Source organism: Maniola jurtina, chromosome Z, assembly GCF_905333055.1.
Source record: "Maniola jurtina chromosome Z, ilManJurt1.1, whole genome shotgun sequence".
NCBI lineage: Eukaryota > Metazoa > Arthropoda > Insecta > Lepidoptera > Nymphalidae > Maniola > Maniola jurtina.
In genome coordinates, this window is record NC_060058.1 from 12704330 (window position 1) to 12728175 (window position 23846).

At 34.6% G+C, this 23846-nt stretch overlaps 2 protein-coding genes and 1 long non-coding RNA gene across 4 annotated transcripts in view; 2 read left to right on the forward strand and 1 right to left on the reverse strand.

The window, feature by feature from the left end:
• The first annotated feature begins 6337 nt into the window (after positions 1 to 6337).
• On the forward strand, positions 6338 to 15329 carry LOC123880592. Its single transcript, XR_006799289.1, has 3 exons — positions 6338 to 6512; positions 12203 to 12205; positions 15319 to 15329. It is a non-coding gene; the product is annotated as an uncharacterized LOC123880592 (long non-coding RNA).
• On the reverse strand, positions 12978 to 22385 carry LOC123880571 (peptidoglycan-recognition protein SB2-like). Of its 2 annotated transcripts, none has more exons than XM_045928764.1 (5): positions 22163 to 22385; positions 17080 to 17304; positions 15822 to 16006; positions 14291 to 14426; positions 12978 to 13195 (listed from the first exon to the last, which is right to left on the reverse strand). In XM_045928764.1, exons 1-5 carry the CDS (start codon positions 22173 to 22175, stop codon positions 13014 to 13016), a joined length of 741 nt encoding a protein of 246 aa, XP_045784720.1. In that variant the 5' UTR covers positions 22176 to 22385; the 3' UTR covers positions 12978 to 13013. The 2 variants fall into 2 exon arrangements, with proteins under 2 accessions (XP_045784720.1, XP_045784719.1); XM_045928763.1 differs by lacking the exon at positions 22163 to 22385 and adding an exon at positions 17582 to 17695.
• Positions 18632 to 23846, forward strand: part of LOC123880578 (acyl-coenzyme A thioesterase 13-like) — a 42752-nt gene continuing 37537 nt past the window's right edge. The window contains exon 1 of the mRNA XM_045928773.1: positions 18632 to 18642. The gene's annotated coding sequence lies outside the window, so the exon portion shown is untranslated. The remainder of the gene's footprint in view (positions 18643 to 23846) is intronic.

A 23846-nucleotide genomic window follows, 5' to 3' on the forward strand; every position in this document is an offset into this window, starting at 1 on the left:
TTCGACAGGGGATTTTTGAAAACGTAAAACCGTGTGGACGAAGTTTCGGGTATCGACTAATATACAAAAATATTTTACAAAAAATCTATATTAATACTAGCAAAAGTCCTTTTCAGGGCCAAAACCTTTTCTTAGCCAAAATTTGGTAAGTACTATTCAGAGATAGCTTGGTAAATCCCAAAGGTATTTTATCCCAAACCCAAATCAACGTGAAGCTCCGAGCACCTGCTAATACAATATATAAAAACCGCGAGCAAAACGAGCGCGAAATTTTTGATATATTTACAAAAATGATTGGTAAATTCGAGAAGTATTCTATTATGCGTTTTAAAACAATTTTTCTTTGTCTGGGATGGGGGAAAACCCCCCCCCCCCCCCCCCCCCGGCTACGGCCATGTATCTCAGTAAAAGCAAAGCATACCGTGAATTCTAAATTCTTGCAAATTGAACTACGCACCTATATAAAATAAGTATAATTATATTTTCTCCTCTACTTATTATTACTATTAATATGGAATATTCAAATAAAACTACAAACATTTGACTTTACTTACTTCGTTTTATTATGATATGTTTTGTTTTAGGTAATAACTAAAAATATATTAATTGATATAACCAGGCATGGGCGCTGTCCAATTGACCGGCACGATAAATTGCAGTATATAAATTATTATCTACTCTCTATATCTATCTACGGAGAGAAGTTAGTTTAAGGCTCTCTCTGTTACGTAATACATACAAATGACGAAGACCAAAAAAATCTGTAGCCAACCATTTTGAGTGACCGACCAATTACAAACAGCCTATTTTTATGGTCGGCCATTCAAAATGGTTAACGCCTCTGTAATTTGTATGTGATTAGTGATTACGTAAGAAAGAGTCCCCTATACTATCCGAAGATAGTACGTATCTGGATAACGTTGATAGATTTCAAGTATCGAAACTGAGTAAAATGAAACTTAAATCCTTATTTTAAAGCTGTATATTCAATAGTATATATGTATTATGTCTATTTTGCTTTGATGTCATAATATTTCGATACTCGAAATCTAACAAAATCATCGAGATGCGACATTTTATTACCGGTGTAGTTTCTGACGGATAAATACTAATTAAATATCAACCGTACACACAAATGAATCATACTAATCAGTAATCACACATTCTATTCCAATCAGATGAGATCGATTTTGATTCTCCGCCAGAAAATACTCTCGGAAACGGTTGGCCTTCATACCTGGTTTTAGATTCCGATATATCCGACAAAATTCGGCTGTGTAATCTAATTTTTCTTAGCAGACTTAAAAGGTATTCAAGTAGCAGAAAACGCGTAGACTTCGCGTTTCCGACTCCTGCTCTAAAGTTAGGATTTTCGTTTGTATCACGGTTTTAAATAGTTAAAACTAACGCTAACAACCTATGTACCGTGCATAGTGTTCCTAAGCACGGCTAAATACCTGTTTACTTTTTAAGTCACACATGTAAAAATAGATTAATATGTACTTATATAAATAATATATTTTACTAAATTTGGATTGCACCAATGCACATTGCACAACCCTCCTAAAGCTCTTTAAGTCTTTACGCACTATATCCGATCGGAAACCGACAAATATTAGATCTACATATATACGATACGCGGATCGAATCCAGATGTCAATTTTGCACTGCATCCGTTTTGACATAGACTACAGGCCCATGTTTAAAAATGGGTGGGTCATATGAACCACCAGGTGACGTATACAGGACGATATAAGAGCATAAAATAATAAGTTTCAGCACTATGCCGTCACTTGTAAGCTGTCCAACAGAGTGCTGGTGAGAATTGAAAAGTGCAGGTAGAGTGAGTACATTTTGGTCATATATTTTTGTACGGCATTTTTACCATCGATAGATCCATGAAAAATAATAAGAAAGCGCGCAGTGCCGTAAAAAAATGGTGCGCCACAAAGTCAGTAAATGTTTTGATTTTCTGACAATTTCCGGGGTAAATTTGGTCATTTAATTCTGTACGGCACTAGTTTCATACTGTTTCAATACAGCCTCTAATCCATTATTCCGCAACGCCGTACAAAAATCATGCGACAAGGGGAAAAAATTGAGGGTAGCAACCCCCTCTCTTTCCGTGGTCCGGGGGGTGATTTGAAACAACATAAAATTAATTTATTTTGAAAGTGTTTTATGCATAGATAATATTTTTTTACATGCCGTACATTTTCGTTGGTCCAAAGGTTTGTAGGGGATGTGGATATTATATACACACCCGTTCACTTCAGTTAGACGGCATAGTGATTTTATCATATTATCAATTGTTCTCTTCAAAAATATGTTAATGCCGTACAGTATCAGATGGCCATAAAGTACTACACCCTTAAAATGGTAGCGTCATTTTCATCAGCCTAAAAGATATGGTCTGCATTAAAATGTACGGCATAATTTTTTCCTAATTTATTTATCTTAATACTATTTAAAACAAGGGAAAAGCGTAGAAAATTGCTATATTTTATTAATCTATGAATATTTAAACTTTTGCAATAATTTGAAAAATTTCAGTTTTTGTATTTATCTATAATTTTTTTTAGAACAGTTTCTTTTGAACGGCAATACTATATAACAATAGTATTTTACACTATCATGTTAAAAAAAAAGTTGCCGTACAGAGTCAAATGATTTTACAGCTTTAAAAATTAAGTATACCATGAAATTAAGATAATTATTGATACACATTCAAATGAACACTAATTTTTTTACGGCATTATTTTTAATAGTACTTTTGAGTGCTAGATAATGTTTTGGAACCAAAGCCGTACTTTGTCAAATCACCCCCCGGACCACGGAAAGAGAGGGGGTTGCTACCCTCAATTTTTCCCCTTGTCGCATGATTTTTGTACGGCGTTGCGGAATAATGGATTAGAGGCTGTATTGAAACAGTATGAAACTAGTGCCGTACAGAATTAAATGACCAAATTTACCCCGGAAATTGTCAGAAAATCAAAACATTTACTGACTTTGTGGCGCACCATTTTTTTACGGCACTGCGCGCTTTCTTATTATTTTTCATGGATCTATCGATGGTAAAAATGCCGTACAAAAATATATGACCAAAATGTACTCACTCTACCTGCACTTTTCAATTCTCACCAGCACTCTGTTGGACAGCTTACAAGTGACGGCATAGTGCTGAAACTTATTATTTTATGCTCTTATATCGTCCTGTATACGTCACCTGGTGGTTCATATGACCCACCCATTTTTAAACATGGGCCTGTAGTCTAACAGATGTTGCCGAACCCACCGCCCGCATGACAGTCGGATTAGGATCGGAACAGTGCAATATTGCGCTTAACTCGGTCCGGAAACAATGCTCCTAAATAAGATATTCTCGGTTTCGGAAAATGAAATTCAGAGCTAGTTGCTCTATACAATACGGCTACTTCTAATCGAAAATCCCGGATTCGTAATGCAGTGCGTACTCTAGAAATGTTTCCAGTATTAACTTCTTACAAATAAAACGAATTTAATGCACTGGTAAAAAATGTGACGACATGATTTATTACGACTGATCTCTTATATCTTCTTATATAGTCTTTTCTTAATGCTAATATCACAAATCGTTATATTATTATGAGCTTATTAAATACTGAGATGTCTTTAACAAAAAATGCTAAGCAAACAAAATTTAAATATCAATAGTAACTATTGCATTTAATACTTTTGTTTGTTCGATCCCATATTCCATCGAGCACGCAACTCTTAGAACAGACATAAGCGTACACTTATTTTTTTGTAGTTAAGTTTAATTTCACACAGCATTAACAACGCATGTTTTTTGTAGTAAAACATCGAGTTAATGGTATGTTCCACTTCGTATTCGGCTGATTTTTCAATCGTCAAATAACTTTTATCTGAGGAATAATTTTTTTCTATACAAATTTTTTATTCCAGTGAATAAAAATTAGAATTTTTACAGACTGACAAACACAGTCACGGGATACTAGTTTCTAGAACAAAATTTCATCGAGTTTTATGGGTTAATTTTGGTTGGTTAATTCAAAGGAGTACCGTAGAGTCTCCTAACTTCAACTTATATGCCTAACATCGGCTAAAATTTAAAAAGTTCAATATTTTTTTTCCTTTTATGGAAACACTAATTGTAGTGATTTGGGAAGTATACATATTTAATCATGGCAACTTTGCAATGTCATTTGTCAAAATATTGGTGGCCATTTTGTCAAAATCGTGAGTAACTTCGGTTCACGCACACGCTTCTTTTTTACCGACCCCGAAAATTTGTGTCATTACTCAATACTGCTTGGAGGTAAGTTTTTAAATCTTTACTACAGTTTACTCATATAATCCATTACCAAAATTAAAAAAATCATTCAGATATGTTCGTTAACTACAGAAATATTAGGGCAGACAATGTTAGGATACAATCTGTAATGTGATGTTTTTCTAACTTCGTCTGCCTTTAGGGTCGTCAAAATTATAATAAGAACTTTTTTTTTTTTTTTTACTTATATGAAAAAGTACCTGGTCTGTATTTTTTCTTACTCTATACCCTCTATACCTATTTAAAACTGTTATGTATCTGAATAATTACCAAAACGTACATAAGTATATTGTATAAATAACTATGTATTTCCTACATAACAAAATGTAAAGTAAGTTGATAAAAGAGTTGATTTCTGGCGCATTTAAGGTGTTTTAAATTAATGTTTGATAATAAAAGGTTTCTTTAAATATAAAGTTACTAGGTTTTTCCTGCGGCGCTGCCTGCGTGAATGTTGTTTTTTTTTATTGATTCCGCATGAACCATGGCTTTATCACGATAAAAAGTAGCCTGTGTATTAAGTCAGGGTATAATTTATTTCCATTTCTAATTTCAGCCAAATAGGATAAACAGTTGAGACTTGTGATGTAGGAGAACTCCTGAAGGAGTATATTTTATCCTGAAATCCACGGTTTCCGCGGGATTTATGATAAACCAAAATTCATGCGAGCGGAGCCGCGGGCAAAACCTAGAAATTTTATAAGAAAAAACTTTTATTAACAGACATGCGCCAACTAAAAGTGCTAGAAATGAACTCACTTTTTATACACTGGACAGCAAATAAACCGGGCCACCCGCTACCTTGAAAGTCTGATTCGATTTTCTCAAAAAGTAAAAAACTTACAACTATAAAAATTATACCTGCTGAAAGTGCATTTTATGATGATTAAAATGAATGGAAATTCATTAGGATTAATCAATTAATTAAGTGTTTATTAAGGGTTTTACAAAGAAGAGTCGTTTTCCAGCCATGTTGATCGTTAGTAATCATGAAATGAAAACAAAAATTAAAGCCAGAAACAAAAATTAAATTAAAAAAAGTTTTTGATCAGTATTCAGTATTCCCTCCCCTTGCTCGGCTAACTGCCAGCATCCTCGTATTCATCCACCTCACGAGCCTGACGATGAAATCTCGAGGAATTGCCTTCCAATACTCTTCAATTGCATCCAGCTATGGAAGCCTTGTTGGAGCAGTTATCCGGGCTCGAACCCGACTTTTCAGCTCATCCCATAAGTGTTCTATCGGATTTAAGTCCGGACTTCGAGCTGACCAGTCCATTGTACGAATGCCGACGCCCGATATCCAACTTCTGTTCTGCTACAGGCGCGGCATTGACGGTAGCCCACCGTGAAGCACGACTTGAGTTTACTCGAGAGCATAGGGACTGGACGTTAGGACAGTGGGGTAATGTACTCTTCACTGATGAGACCAGAGTGAGATGATCGACCTCAGAGAGAATATCGTTGCCCTGGAGAACGTTATTCTCAGTGTTGCATCGAGGAAACTTGCTTATGGAGAAGGATCTGTAATGATCTGGGGCGGCATCTCGTTAACCACACGTACAGCGTAAGTTTTCATCGAACCACGGGGTTGTACACGTGGATTGATGTCATTGATAAATTACTGAAATCCTCACTGACCATGTGGTACCTTACGCAGGATATATCGGGCAGAATATGTCAGTTTATGCATCATAATGCACGGCTTCATGTTACTCATGTGGTAGCCCAGTATGTACACGCCGTGGACATTCGTACAATGGACTGGTCAGCTCGAAACCCTGACTTGAATCCGATAGAACACTTATGGGATGAGCTGAAATGCCGGATTCGAGCCCGGATACCTGCTCCAAGTTTATTTGGTAAAATTTTAATAACACCATTGAATAAATTAAATTTAACATTCTTTTGGTATCCCGAGAAAATATAAATACAGTTTAACCCTACCTTAAACTTTTAGCACTAATTTAGGGGAGATAAATGCCATAACGTTGGTTTTGAAGAGATATTAACATTTTTTCAATCAAAGGATGACCTTCCATGTTTTCCTTAAGGCCTCGATATTTGTCAGATTGAGTCATTGCAAAGAGGGCATCCCTGAGTTGCATGCATAGGGTTAAATGCTGAATCTTGTTTTGTACCACATACTGGTATCTAGAAACAATAAAAACATTGAATAGTTATTATTAGTATTGACTGTCTCTGCCTCCTATTTTCTCATGCTACTAAATGCCTCAGGCTCCATTGGATTGGATAGGGTTTCTGGAGTTAGTAATACAGTGCGCTCCCATAGCTCCATCCGTAAACGATTCGATCCGTAAGGTCCGTTACGAACAAGGTTCGACGTTTACCTACAGAGTAAAGTGTAGTGGAGTAAAGCAAAGCGTTTATTTTGACAGCATCTTAAGCTCAGCTTTATTAATTGACATAATAATGATAAGGTAAAATCAGTTTAATGAAACAAGACACATTTGAGACTAAAGGCCGAGGTATCCGCCGCCGTTATGCCAAAGTCATCACACATTAAGCTTCCTCAATTCCCACGCTTGTATAAGGCCGCGCTCTCACAAAAATCAAAAATTTTATGATTTCAAGCGCTAAATTTACCATTATAGGAAAAAAAATTCACATAATTGAATACATGTTTAAAATAAACCAATTTTTCGTATTGACATTTAATGTATCATATTTAAAAAGACTATTTTGTTTATTGCGTGGCTGCTTATTGCAATTTGGAGTGATGTTTATTATTATTTTTATGTTAGATCAAATTAATGGATTGTTATCAAAACTACATAAAAAGATTCGTTAAAGAACATAGTTTATTTTCGCATAAATTTTTGAATGAAGTTATGCTTTATTCAATACAAAAAATTGTGTTAAACTAGCCATATAATTTGCAAAAATTGGCAACAGTTCTTTTTTTTACTCATTATTGTGATTAAAAATCCATATTTTAGTTCATTATGTGTCAATGAGACTATATTTTAATACTTAAATATATTTTTCCAGTAAATCAGATGATTTCTAAGAACAGATTTAGGGGTTCAAAATTGAGTCTGTTACTGTTTTCATTAAAACTAGGCGCGGGAGATTGATCACTACAAAATAAATAAAATAGTTTTCGCAAAAATATTACATTAACTGTCAATGCTGTCAATACGAATAGTGGAGTAAACGAAGCATTTTCGTCGGAAGTCCTCAGAAACAGCTCCGATTTTGATGATTTTTTTTTTAAATTCTTGTTTTTTATACATTATTTAAAATCAGAAACGTTTTGAAGCGGGGAAATAATTTTTTTATCCATATGTGCGATATTTATACACGAAGTCCAGAAAAACGCTACCTTCTCTTTGAGAAGTTGTAGAGGAGGTCAAATGCTACAAATGACCCCTGAACACTTATGGGCAAAAACCGCCCGTTTTTGAGTTATTGATCGTTTTCAGAAAAATACGTATTTGTTTCTTTTAAAATTCATTAAAAAAAAAGTAAGGCATATATCCGACTTTTTATTTAATTTCTAAGTACTAGACATCTCAATTAATAAGTGTGAATACTAAAATAAAAATAATCTTTGTAGGTTCCCCGGTTAGGGATCCAAGACTGTACCAGTTTCATAATTTCTATTGGGTTACTTTGCCAAAAAATGGATTTTTTTTTTAAAGTTACAGAAATTTTTGGCCTGCAAATTATTTGCAAAGCTTCTACACATTTTCAGCTATCTTATGATGTACAAAACTTTAAAATAAGTTGAAAATTAGCTAAAAAAACGATAAAATAATAGCACAAGGAAGAAATTTCTTAACGCTTAAATTTTAACAAACAAATCGTTTTTTCTTTGTTTAGAGGTAGTTTCTACTTAGAAAGAGGTAACAGTTTACTTTAACTATATAATCTGGTCAAGTCTGATCATAAAATCGGCCACGGGATAGCTCAATTGATCAATAGGAACGATTTGTTTAAAATTTAAGTGTTAAGAAATTTCTCCCTTGTGCTATTATTTTATCGTTTTTTTAGCTAATTTTCAACTTATTTTATAGTTTTGTACATCATTAGATAGCTGAAAATGTGTAGAAGCTTTGCAAATAATTTTCAGGCCAAAAATTTCTGTAACTTTAAAAAAAAATCAATTTTTTGGCAAAGTAACCCAATAGAAATTATGAAACTGGTACAGTCTTGGATCCCTAACCGGGGAACCTACAAAGATTATTTTTATTTTAGTATTCACACTTATTAATTGAGATGTGTAGTACTTAGAAATTAAATAAAAAGTCGGCTATATGCCTTACTTTTTTTTTAATGAATTTTAAAAGAAACAAATACGTATTTTTCTGAAAACGATCAATAACTCAAAAACGGGCGGTTTTTGCCCATAAGTGTTTAGAGGTCATTTGTAGCATTTGACCTCCTCTACAACTTCTCAAAGAGAAGGTAGCGTTTTTCTGGACTTCGTGTATAAATATCGCACATATGGATAAAAAAATTATTTCCCCGCTTCAAAACGTTTCTGATTTTAAATAATGTATAAAAAACAAGAATTTAAAAAAAAAATCATCAAAATCGGAGCTGTTTCTGAGGACTTCCTAAGATTGGCTATTTTACGGCTTTATTTACTCCACTAGAAAGATTGAGAAGAATTTTAAACATGTATTCAATTATGTGGAAGTCTTTCCTATGATGGTTAATTTGAAGCTCGAAAACTTTCTGCTGTCAGTTCTACGTCAAACCATACGACGCCAGCGACGCCATATTGAAAATCTAACATAATAATAATGAAGAAAACATATTTTTATACTGCTAAAATATCTGTTTTAACTCAATCATTTTATTTTTCCCGAGAGCTTCCAAGGCTTCCAGAGCTGCGAATCGCAATTAAAGAGGAGCGGAATGCAATCCTCGAGATTTCATCGTCAGGCTCGTGAGGTGGATGAATACGAGGATGCTGGCAGTTATCCGAGCAAGGGGAAGGAATACTGAATACTGACCAAAAACTTTTTTTTAATTTTATTTTTGTTTCTGGCTTTAATTTTTGTTTTCATTTCATGATTACTAACGATTAACATGGCTGGAAAACGACTCTTCTTTCTAAAATCCTTAATAAACACTTAATTAATTGATTAATCCCAATGAATTTCCATTCATTTTATTCATCATAAAATGCACTTTCTGCAGGTATAATTTTGATAGTTGTAAGTTTTATACTTTTTGAGAAAATCGAATCAGACTGCCAAGGTAGCAGGTGGCCCGGTTTATTTGCTGTCCAGTGTATTTGAAGAAAATTAACTATTACAAAATATACTACTATAAATTTATATTTGCAATAGTCGATTATATTAATTTTATTTACAGGTAATCCAAAAACTCTAGACATGAATCGAGAATTCGTAAAAAAGAAAAAACGATCATATACAGTTGCTCACAGCCAAGACATGTTGGATTTAGCATTAGAATGCCTAAGAAAAAGACAGTTTTACGATTACTACGATTAAAGTGTTTAATTCATTCATCATATTTCATTTTTATTTACGATACCTTTGTGCCACCCCTGAATTTAAGAACGATTTTGGACAAAGTACGCCCTAACTTCGTCTACCTAAATAAAAGTATAAAATATATAAAATTAAAAGGCATTAAGATAGTGTATTTGGACTTTTGAATAATTTTATCTTATTTATATTTTTTTGATAAAATTGGCATTATGTTTAAAATTAATTTCCTATGCATAGATGAAGTTTGGAATTTCACCTTAACTTCGTCTATTTTTTTAACGGTCATTAGCTTGCCTAAACTATAAACAGTAGGTACACTTTCATACACACATAAAAAGAACTATTACCATTGGACGATGTTTGTCAGGCTTAACAGATTTTTTTAGATCCGATTGGCGGAAAATTTGAAAAAAACGGTCAAAAGCAGACGAAGTTAGGGAACTCTACGGTACCAAAGGACATTTATATAAAAAAGCTGAGACTCCTCAGCTTTCTAGCTAGCACTAGGGAAACAGTAATTGATGCAGAGGGAGTTATTTACAGGCGACTTCGCCTGCTCTAAGAGTTTTATGCTCGACGATTAATACTAAAGTTATGTTCAGAAACAATTAAACTCGCAGAAGAGCTAGGCTCCGGAAAGACACTTGTCTGTTTAAATATTCACAGCAAGTAAACATCTGTAAATTTTGTATATGATAATGTAACAATGACAGCTAGCTCCTGCAAGTTTTATTGCTAGTAGACATTTAGCATAAAGTGAAGCCCTTTACACACGTAGGATCCGTAGCGAGTTGGGCCAACGTGTAAGGGCCACTGGGTATATTTGGCACAACATCTGGCTCAATAGTTATTGGGGCCAGAGGATAATGGTACCAAGTTATAGGTATAGCGCATAACTGAGTAGGTTCGTGCGGTAGTGGAGCGATGCGGGACGGGTGACAATTGTCACTAGTGACGAATCACTGAGGTCTTGCGTCACGTCACACTCCTCTCCCGCACCGCTCTACCACGGCAACTTACTCAGTTCTGTTATGCCTGTAGTTGTACAATAATGTAAGACCCCGTTCACACGGCTTTGCACCGCACGTTTTTTGCAGGAAAAATCTTACCGACTTACGTAGTGACGCATACATTAGAGTATAGAACTATTCATACGTTTTCACAGTTTTAACCGTATAAGCATTTCTATACATATTCGGTTATGTTTGTCCTACATGTGAACGTGCGCTTTAACAACATTTTATGCCGCTGGGACCGGGATCTAAGTAAGGTAATATTTAACTGGGAATTTTATAAAAACCACATAAATAAATTTAATTGCACTTTAGATTGGGATTTCTGTACAACATGAATTGGTACCATTAACTGGAAAACAGTTTTAATATAATTAACTATATAAATCAAAACAAAAATAACATACTATATATCTTTTAAGTTTATAAGTAACAGTTCTTTTTTTCAAAAAGTGAAAAAGTAGTAACTTTTGAGTTCTACCTTCATTAACTTGAAAATAGATATTTTAATAAAAATCAACTATCTAAACAAAAAGGAAACATAATATATTATGTCTTCAAATAAGTTTTATTTAAACTAATACTCAAAACAAAGACGACATAATATATTAATATCTTTGAATAGTCTTTCTTATTAATATACTCATATATCTATAGATGATTTTTGAAAAAGTAAAAAATAGTAGTAACTTCTACCAAAGCCATAGCCAAATATTCATTTTGGAAGAGGTTTTATCAGGGCTAGATTTCTTACTTAATCCTTTCATCAGAAAAAATTGACAGGGTTCTTGGTTAGTACTAAAAATATTATGATTGTATTAAAGAAAAAATGGCTTTGAAATTTAAAGCAAACAAAATAGAAACAAACAACCATCACCAAATGTGATTTAATGAGAAAACTATGGTGACATCAAATGCTATAATCTTTTTTAGTTTCTTTTTAAAGAAATAAATTTTGGGATTTTCAAGGACGCCTCATGTCTAGGATCACACTTCTGGATTTGAACCCCTAAAATTCCTCTTACCTACGGCTATGACTTCCAATATTCTAGCACCAATTAACTTAACAACATTTTTGGTAACTAGGCTTAGAAATATCAAAAGAAAAAAAAACAAAGAAAATCCTATGCCTACAAAACATTGATAGAAAAAAATATGGACATGATCGTTAGCAAGAAATAAATTTTGTAATTTATTTTCGCTTTGATAGTTTCCAAAATAAAATCAAAAAGTTTAACAAAAACATAGTAACATAACTTCCAAAAGAATAAAAAATAAAAAAAACTTCCAAACAAATCACAATATTGAACTTATATTGTGATTATGAGCATTCTTACAAAAACAGTTCTTTTTATCTTCAATGTAAGAATGTCTCAAAGAAGAATGCCTAAAATTAATCTGAAAAAAATCTAGCTTCGATCAAAATTATTTATAATATTAAGTATGTTAATATGGCAATAAAAAATCACAGTAATGCATTTATTTTCTCCAAAATAAACATTTAGTTCAAAGCTGTGCAGAGTTTCGTTGTTTTAAGAAGAGTTACTTCGAAGCGTGATCCACGTAAACGAAGTTTGATTCTTATTTGATTACTAATCAATCAAAGATTCAATTGTGTAGACAACTTTTTGAAACTAATATCTGTATCTGATTCCCGTTCATCATCTGTATCTGGCTGTGAGATTCCCTTAGTTTTAGAGTAATGCAAACTCAAGAATATACACATTACATCTTTGAAACAGAAAACTATCATAAAATGTTGTAATGAGAATCTGCTATTCATAGACATATATTCGTTTTTTGAATGTGTCAACAAAATTTCATTGAATTTGATTGGTTACTTTCAAATGAGAATTAAACCATATAAAGCACGCTCAAAAACACTTTTCTTAACGTATAAAACTACCCATGACAGGCCATTTTGTATACATAATAATATGACGATTACAACTGATAGGAAAGACATATTACTGCAATTAATTTATTATTTCTTTTCTTGATAATAAAATGACCAGTTTACTTCAGGTTTGGGCTCGCGGTAGCCGATCGATGATTAATTTATGAGAAACTAAATGTATATTTGGAGACCTTCTATTCAATTATGCTCTATATAAACTATTTTAAATTACGATGGGGTTTTTAGACATTCTCCTTTGATAAGTAAATTAACGACAAAAATTAAAGAGAATATAGGTAACCTGACTTTATTTTTTTCCATTCAGGAGCGTCTTTAAACTTATCAAAAAGGTCGCCTCTTATAGTGTAGTTCTTGATCAAAAGATCTTTCTCCAAAAAATCCGATATTAAACTTTTCGTCATTCCAATCTGTTCGAAAGCGGGAGCTGCTTCTGCAAAATTACCTGAAATGAGAATAAATTCGTCTCACATTTCTATTATCGAAATTTTACTAAAAGCCATTGCGCCCGCGTTAATCTAAGAGTTTGAAAATAGCACAATAACAAATAACAGGAGGAAGTCCTCTCATTATGAAACTACTTCTTCAGCGATATAAATGTTTCACTAGATGTAGCGCAACAACATAATATTCCAACGAACATCGGTGTCCACACTCCTTTCAATCGTAATTTGCCTTAAGCGCAGACCATTTCTATGAACTATTAAAAATAGTAGTGCACATGAGTCAAAATTAGTATAACAATGACACTAATTCTGAGCGCAACTAAATTTTAGAGTGCATATTTGCATCTTTTTCTTGCCAAAATAATAAGAAAAGGTCAGACAAATTAATCTAATTAAGAACTGTCAAACCTCATGACTTAAGGTGCCAGTTGTGAATTGTACCAACCTATTGCAGTGCTGATTTGAAAAAATTACTATGCTCGAGACTGAAATCACGAGGTATAACAGTTTTTCATTAAAATAAGTTTGTCTGTGCTTTTCTCATTACATTGGTAAGAAAAAGATGCAAATACTCTAAGGTTAGGTTGCCAACAGAATCAGTACCCTTGGCCATCTTGCAGTTCATATAGATTTTTATTCGGATTGACCTGTCTAGTGCGTTGTTGTTAACACCTGATCAGAGTGAACTAGAGTGAGGGTCCTCTCAGTTTGATCCTGAACCGACGATATATCAAATGTTAGGCTATGGGTGACGTGAAATCAGAGAGATATAGGCTACTCATAGACTACCTAGCTTCAATTGCAGGAAAATTTGACGCCTGCCAGTAACGTCGGAGCCTCGACGTTTTGTTACAGATTACCTAACTCTCTTGAACTGTGCCTGTAGAATAGAATAGAATAGATTTTTTTATTCAAATAAACTTTTACAGGTGCTTTTGAATCGTCAAATAATTTACCACTGGTTCGGAATGCCGCTCCTACCGAGAAGAACCAGCAAGAAACTCGGCGGTTGCTCTCTTCAATTGTTTAATTCACAATATTGTTGTATTTACAGTATTGTATCTGCGAATAAATTATTTTCTATAATATCTTACCTATAAATGCAAAGGATAGAGGTTTCAGTTCGGGGTGTAATGGTGATAGCTTGGACCAGCCCAGCCCTTTGTATGCAGTTCCATCGCTTGCTACAAGGAAGTTGTATGGCACAGAGTTATTCACGCCAAACTTTCCCTGGAAATATTACCGATTTTCTTTTTCATTTATTTCAATGACTTAATAGCTGACACGAGCTCTAGTGGAGGTTCTTATTAGTGGGGGACCTATTGGCTTAAGTTGAACCACTGACAAGTTTTTAAGTCCACCTGCGGTAACTGTATGTTTTTAGGGTTACTTTCACCAATACAGTTACTCGTAGCTACATAATTTCTTCAGAGATGATCCAGTCTTTTACTAATAATAATAATTCTTTATTCTACTCCTCATTATCATGAACATCGTCAGCTCACTACTGAGCACTGATCTGCTCACAGAATGAGAAGAGTTTGGATGGCCGAATTGGCCCACTTTGAACTGGCAGACTTCCTACACCTTTGAGAACATTGTGGAGAAGTCTCAGGCAGGCAAGTTTTCTCACGATGTTTTCCTTCACTGTTAAAGCAAATGATATTTATTTGCTTAAAACATACATAACTCTTTCATAGTTGACAATCCATGCAGGGGTTTGAACGCTGTGTCCCACAAGTAGAAGGCAGACATCCTAATTATTAACATATTTACATTTATTACTAAATAATAATAAATTATTATCAGCATGTTGTGTGTAATTATATCTGCAACTTCTTGTATCATGCAACTAACGAATACAAAATTTTCCTATCACATAGACTTGCTGATGGTGCAGATAGTCAGGTTGCACTACATAGTGTCCTTCACCTTGATGTCTGTCATTTTATCCTGTTATATGCATAGATTATTTTATTTGTTAACTAGATGATGCCCGCGACTTCACCCGCGTGGTTATATGTTTAAAAAATCCTGCGGGAGCCATGGATTTAGATGGGATAAAAAGTAGCCTATATGTGAATCTGCATCACAAATTTCAGCTTGACTTTTTACATGAAAGACTAATAATAATATCATACACACACACACACACACACACACGCACACACACACACACACACACACACACACACACACACACACACATACACACACACACACAAACTTTCCTTTTTTCCCCTTACTTGTGCTATAAGTCATTGTTATCTGCCCCATTTAATGATTCTAGGTCAACGGGAAATACTTCGATTCCCCCGGATTGAGAGACACAACAGTTAGACAGATACACAGACAGGCAACGAAGGTATCCTATAAGGATTTTCTTTTCTTTTGAGAAACGGAAACCTAAAAATGGCATTGGGGAAGTTTTCATTGCACGCAAGTAGGTCAAACATTTAAACAAAAACATGTGAAAAACTAGCAGACAGACACACTTTCGCATTTATATTTGCATGGATGGATGTTTGGATGATGGTTAACAGTCATGTTTTGAATTTAAAGTAAGGAAAACATAATTATATTTGTTATATAAAATATAGTTGTATATAAAAGTATGGTACGTACCTTTATCTCTTGGAGCACGGGAACACAAGACTCCGAACTTGAACACTCTGCAGTACCCGTTTGTTCTATGATCACAGTATTTGCATGGAATGGCTGTTTCGGAACCTCCGCTATACCAGGCTGGTGCATTTCTGACTTGTTAATGTGAAATGCAGGAAAATTTTCAATTGGTGGAACAGTATGATCTAGAAATTATTTAAAAAAATTAATATTCACATTCATTTCTTGACGACCTCCATGGCACAGTGGTGAGTGCCAGGGTCCGATTTCCGACAGGGGCAGTTTGGGAATTCATAACTTCTATTTTGTTTCTGGCTTAGTCCGGTGGGAGGCTTCTACCATGGCTAGTTACCATCCAACCGACGAAGTCGTGCCACCAAGCGCTTTAGCGTTTCGGTACGACGCCGTGTAGAAACCGATCAGGGGAATAGGTTTAATGAATTTGCAATACCCCCTCCAAATTAGCCCACTGCCATCTTAGACTACATCACCATGCCGTTTTACCAGGTGAAATAGCAGTCTAGGGCTAACTTGTGATGGAATAAAAACAAAACAAGTGTAAATTCAAAATTTATAACACCCCGACAAGTGAAGGTTACAAGTAAGAACTAGAAAAGAGCTGATAACTTTCAAACGGCTGAATCGATTTTCTTGGATTATAGCTAAGAACACTCTGGATCAAGCCACCTTTCAAACAAAAAAAACTAAATTAAAATCGGTTCATTAGTTTAGGAGTTCCGATGCCACAGATAGATACACAGATACACACTTCAAACTTATAACACCCCTCTTCTTGGGTCAGGGGTTAAAAACACACACACACACAACTTTATACTCCAAACAAATTCACTATAAACTAATGAACAAAAAAAAAAACTAAAACTAGAAAGCAAGTTAGTAAAAAACATGTTAAAAAAATAATCTTCCGTGCCTGTGAAGTTTTTTTAATAACAGCCCAGCTTTGTGAAGTTTTTTTTTTTTAATTTATATATTAGCGCTAGGCTGCAATCGGACTTATAGCAAGTGATGATGCAGCCTAAGATGGAGCGCGCTCGCCTAGAAGTTGCCTATTCACCCTTAAATTGAAGGTACCTATATTAAAAGTGAAAGGGAAAACTGATGCTGGAAGGGTATTCCATATTCTAGCGGAAAGTTTAGTTTAAGGTACAGATAATTTCAATTTCAATTGGATGGCGCCTCTTACGCATTTCAGCAAGAAGCTCCTTGTTTCTTTAATATAAGGAAAAATGAACTATACCTTGATTATATTGCAGTACCAGCAAATAAACGCCTATGGAAAGCCCCACTAACAATGACACAGTCAGCACCACTATTGATGTAAACTCTGCAACGGTGGTGCCCTGCACGTTTCGATTATTTGGGGTTGAACTCAGGAGCGGCGTTTCCTCAGTTGCGGTAACAACCACATTTCTTACAACTTCTTCGTCTTCGTCAAGGTTATAATGCCAGAATATATCAAAATCTATGAACAAGTAAGAGTATTATGAGTACTTCTAAAGCCCAGCACATACAGATAGAGTGGAGTTTTTTTATTAACAATTTAAACTCTAGTTTTGTTCAAGATCAACCCAGCACTGGCCCACTACTGAGTACAGGGCTTCTCTCAGAATGAGTAGGTCAGGCCATAGTCCGCTACAGTAAAGCAAGTAATAAATTGCTTAAAGCACCCATAACTCGGGAAAGTTGGATTGAACCCCGGACCTACGGACCAGGACGGATAAATTAAAACAGATAATCACTTGATGAGTTAGAATCAGGATATACTGCAGGACTATCGTCTGTACTCCATCTATACAGCTTGAGCTCCATCATGTTTCGTTTTAATTTGCAAAGATTCAAATTAACACATTCACACAACACAACAATCAGTATTTAACTGAATCAACGTATTGAAAAAGTACAAGAATTTGATGTATCATATAACATGATTTGGTATTAAATGTCTTCCATAATACATGCGATGCAAATAGTTTATCTACAATACCTATCTCACAGTTGGTCGTACAATTGAATCAAAATATTTTATCTGCTGTTTCATGATCGTAGTTATGTATTATATTCATTATATATAGTACTTATTATGCATCTTCAACTCTTAAAGTACAGAATTTTTGCTTATTTTTCTGTACCTCAAAAGGAATAGATGAACCCTTTTAGGATCTTGTTCACTTTGTTGTCTGTCTCAAATTCAAATTAAAAATATTTTTATTCAATTAAACTTCTACAAGTGCTTTTGAATCGTCAAAATAAACTACCACTGGTTCAGAATGCCGTTCCTACCGAGAAGAACTAGCAAGAAACTCGGCGCTTGCTCTTTTCAACTATTCAATTTACAATAATATGTCTGTTGTGTCTGTCAAGACTTGGCAAGGGAATCAAAACCTATAGGGCACTTCCTGTTAACCTAGAATCATAAAATATGGCAGGTATCAATGTCCATTAGTACAAGTAAAGTTAAAACTGGAATCAGTTTTGTTTAAATCAAAGGAGATCATTATTTTTGGGCCTTTTCTGAAAGTGCCGGCCAACGAAAAAAAATGGTACGGATCGTTAGAACTAGCCATTTGGAGTAAAAGTTAATATGGCAGAAAAGTTGTAGGATTGCTCTGAACCAAGTTATACAAGGTCGAAGATTCGTCATTTTCATACATTTTATTGATTTCTAAAAGTGCTGGGAAACATAAAATAATGTTAGATATTGCTAGAACTAATGATTTGAAGCAATTGTCATTATGACCCGAAGGCTGTGGGGCCATTATATGTCGTGTTATACAAGTTATACAAAAAATTAATATACTTTGTATAATTAATTATAACCGATTTTATGATTTTGTTACTGTTCTGATTGTTTTATACAAATTTGAATACACATACAATTATTTTGACTCCCACGAAGTGCTGGATCAGCTGCAATGTGGACAAAATTCGTTTATACATACCTGGATTGTATGCGGCCTTGTAATACTAGGTGATCTCATCCAGCCATCTCCCAAACTTCTGCCACTGGGATATCTCCGGCGAGCTCTGTGATGAATACACTATTTGGTTATAAGTACTGTTCACCATAGTAACTACGGGCTTGCTTCAGTCGATAGCTGCCCAAAGCTTCGATTCTTCTGTGAATCTAGGAAAGTCATTGAACGGAGGATGTCGGCTTCCATAGCCTGGAAATGAGCTCTTCTTCTATTATAATTATTGTGTGTGATAACAAGTTCTGCTAAACTGTTTTGCGCATTGACCAGTTCATGGATTTTGTCAAGGAAATCACGTTATTGTCTATCAGAACATGATAGCTGTTTAGCGATGTTACCGCGATCATGAAATAATCGATCACGTTACTTAATGCCCGGTCACTTTGATCAATCCTGAGCAAACGAAAATCTCTTTTCAAGCAATTGTTCATCACTCCCACCATCCAGCGGCAAATGGTAACAAGCTTAGATTTATTGGTTTGGTCAGTAATTAGCTGGGTTTTATTAAAATATTTTGTTTCTAGCATTTGTGTCACATAACCGCATGCCTCAAGAAAGAAAGGCTATCTATAAAGGGCATGTACAGACAGATACAGGCGTGTACATATATATATCTTCAGAAAAGCACTAATTACTTTTTTCAGTGAAAATCATACCCTAACCACAAGTTCCGAAACCACTAAAAGCCTTTATATTTGTTGCGATGGAGCAATAATCTACACGCTGCAGTAACTTACAATGCCTAGATTTTAAATGATACCTTAAATGATATAGAAGATTTTTACTGGATTCTTATCTTAGTCCATGGTTTTAGAGATACCATAAACAATCTTGAGGTAATCTTTCTTTTTTGAGGTGTGCGGTTATGTGGCACAAATGCCAGTAACAAAACATCAGTAAAAACCCAGCTAACTACTGACGAAGCCAATAAATCTAGACTTTTTACCATTTGCTGCTGGATAATGTAAATGATTAACGACCGCTTTGGAAAAGATTTTGGTTTACTCAGGGTTATTCAGGATTTGTAACCGGACATTAAGTAACATGATCGATTATTTCAGGATTTTGTCAGCATTGCTGAACGGCTATCATGTTCTGATAGACAACAACGTGCATGCACGTGATTTTCTTGACGTAATCCATGAACGGCCAGTGAGCAAAACAGTTCAGCAGAACTTGTTATCAAAAACAATATGTAATTATAATAGAAGGAGAGCTCATTTCCAGGCTATGGAAGCCAACATCCTCCGTTCAATGACTTTCCTAGATTCACAGAAGAATCGACGCAGGTTGCTTTGGGCAGCTATCGACTGAAGCAAGCCCGTAGTTACTATGGTGAACAGTACTTATAACCAAATGGTGTATTCATCACAGAGCTCGCCGGAGATATCCCAGTGGCAGAAGTTTGGGAGATGGCTGGATGAGATCACCTAGTATTACAAGGCCGCATACAATCCAGGTATGTATAAACGAATTTTGTCCACATTGCAGCTGATCCAGCACTTCGTGGGAGTCAAAATAATTGTACGTGTATTCAAATTCGTATAAAACAATCAGAACAGTAACAAAATCATAAAATCGGTTACAATTACAAAGTATATTAATATTTTGTATAACTTGTATAACACGACATATAATGGCCCCACAGCCTTCGGGTCATAATGACAATTGCTTCAAATCATTAGTTCTAGCAATATCTAACATTATTTTATGTTTCCCAGCACTTTTAGAAATCAATAAAATGTATGAAAATGACGAATCTTCGACCTTGTATAACTTGGTTCAGAGCAATCCTACAACTTTTCTGCCATATTAACTATTACTCCAAATGGCTAGTTCTAACGATCCGTACCATTTTTTTTCGTTGGCCGGCACTTTCAGAAAAGGCCCAAAAATGTATGGAGCTAGAATGATCTCCTTTGTATAACTATAAACTTGAAACAAACACTGTAATTAGGGTTCCATACCCAAATTGTAAAACGGAGCCCTATTAATGTCACTCTGCTGTCTGTTTGTCAGTCTGTCTGTCTGTCCGTCCACTGATTGTGTCACAGGTCTCTAGCTTGTAGACAAAATTTGTTACGAACCTGAAATATAGGTATTTGATGTAAAACATTGACCCAAACCCAAATTAAATTCAATAAAATTATTTTTCAGGGGGCCCCATACATGAAAAATGTGCAGGAAAAACATTTTTTAGTCCTAGCATGTAGGGTATCATTGTTTAGATCTCATTGAGTAGAGCGCAAATATATTTTTAATTTTTGTTCATCTTAAAAATAAGGAAATGGGGCACCATCAAAGTTATCAGTTTTAGACCATTTTTGTGACGGAGGCTATCTCAAAAACTAAACTAGTTAGGAATATGAAATTTCAGTACATTATGTACCATATACTGTACTGTATTAAAACGACAAATACTGAAAACAACAATTCATTAAATAGTTTGTAAGTTGAGACTAAAAAAAAACCAACATATTTTGGGGTTTTCTTTCACTGTTTATTGTGATGCTCCAGCTCAGAAAAGAAATATTTCAGACTGTTATTAACTTGCAGAGCTCAAGATACAAAAATTTACTATTTTAAAGGTGATTATAAAAGGGTTTTTAAAGATTCTGGTGTTTATGAAGTTGAACATAGCCCACAGTGATTTCATGCACATGGAGTGAAAGATTAGATTTGAATTTATTGATGAGTATAGGAGGTATATTAAAACAGAGTTCAGCATTTCAAGGATAGGTTTTGATGAAATGACGTGATTGATTGGAAACACGAAGATGTTTTAATTGCAAGGCGAACTATTAGCTTATGGGTTAAAAATTGATATGAATTTTTAGAAATTCTATAGATTATTTTTTTCTGAGGGTAGTTTCGTGAATTGATATTTGACCCCTTCTTTACTTGTTTGGTGGTTTTTTGATGTTATTTAGCGTGGTTAGAACACAATTTTGAACGAATTGGTATAAATACGATGTACTTATATAAAATAATTTAACTTTAAATACATAACTACCTGACATTGAATAAAGTTTTACTAGTAGGTATACTGATAAAGGTAATTTATAAGAATAATCTTAACCAAACTTACTTACTTCACAAATTAATACTTTAATTAATTATGGTAAAGCTGGGTTTTTATTTTACTAAACAAAACAGTAAATCAGACAATGATTCATGTGAAACAAAACAGTATCTAAATTAGATATTACACTAGCAAACTCGTATTTATCAAATAAGAAATGTTTGAGACAAAATTAAACAATTCTAATTCTGTTTTTAATAGTTCTAGTATCTGCATCAATATAAAATTGAGATATACATCTCAATTTTATGAGAATAAATCCTTACCGGATCGCGACATGGTTAAGGCACTCGATTCTCTTGCTATTACGTATTTAAAGTAAATATCGTATACCTTGACGGTATTTAATAAACGTTAAAAAAATTGCTAAATTATCTATTTTTCCTTTGTTTTGTCTTACTTATTCAAAACCTAAACTAAAAGTTTGCTTCGGCTTCCTCCGGTCCAGTGAAAAATAAACAAAATCAAAGATGGCGATTGGCGCCCCAAGCAGCAATAATTTCCAAAATCCGTGCAATGTCCGTGCATGATATTGTTCGCAGTGTTGCTAGTAGGTTGCTAACTGCTTTTACAAAAGACACTTTGCAGTGGTGACGGGTAACTTTGAAATTGTGTTGAGTCGGCGACACACTTAACAATGGTGACGGGTAACTTTGAAATTGTGTTGAGTCGGCGACTCACTTAACAGTGGTGACGGGTAACTTTGGAAATGTGTTAAACATTGTCGACGATGCGGCCGACGGTTTAATGGAAATAATGGCAAATCGTGTATCGTTGGCCCCGCGAAATGATAAATTATTTATCAATTTTAAAATAAGATAAGAGCGATCTTTATTAATGCAATCCATAAAAGCATAAGGAGTAAATTTTTTTTACAAATTTCATATTACAATAATTATTAAAGCTTGTAGAGGTTTTTCTACATGTGTATGGTGTGTTTTTCTTTAAGAAACAACATTCAAACGGCTCTATAGCCTTTCTTAACTCTGATAAGTACAAAGTATATATTTTTAAAAATCATTTAATTAATACTTTTTAGTGCTTATGAAGTCGGTTCACTTATTTTTTTTAAACCTTTTTGTACAATGCTCGTTCATGCCTGTTCAGCTGATGGACTACTTAGGTATTAGCTTTATTCGCACAATAACTAGGTAGCCGTAGGTATATCGTTCCTGTTTTCTTGTCGTTCGCGGAAATACCCTACCGACAGATCAACGGACGATAAAATCGGGTTATGTTGCTGCTAGAGCACGGAAATCGTTAATATCAAATCAATATTGCCTAACAAGATCCTGACTGACAGCTGGCTCATGGCTGGCTGGAGTGCTTACTGATTGACTTACGGATTGACTGACTAATACTGCCTGGCTGTCTCAATCGTTAGTAGGGGACCCAAGGGTGTCAAGTTTATCGCGTCAAAGAATTCGCGTCGTCCCTTCATTCAGCTTCACCTGCTTGACCTTGGCTTTGCTACGGATGTCAACTTTGCGCTTCACTTGCCACATCTGCCTTTGCTCTACTTGACCTCAAAGGCTCGCTTCATTCATGATCTCCTTCATGCTTCATTGCTTCGCATGGCACTAAGCCACAAAATCACTCTAGGCGTATGACAGACAAGACTGCCTGAAGTCGGGTTGATCAGGTATTCTTCTGGACCAGATTCGACCTTACCTAATTCATCATTTCTGAATTTGTTAATGATTCATTCCAGCGAAGAACTAAGAGCTTATGGAATGTCACGAATAACGATTATTAATTAAAAATTAAGAATTAGAGAAATGAAATAATTTTTCGCACAGACACACCTATTACGATTATTGTATGAAAATAAATGGAGACATCAGACAATACAATATTTGGCATTTAACCTACAATTTTATAATAATCTATCTATCTAGTGAAAATAACAATTTTGATAGTAACCCTGCGAAATTTTAATAATACCTCGGT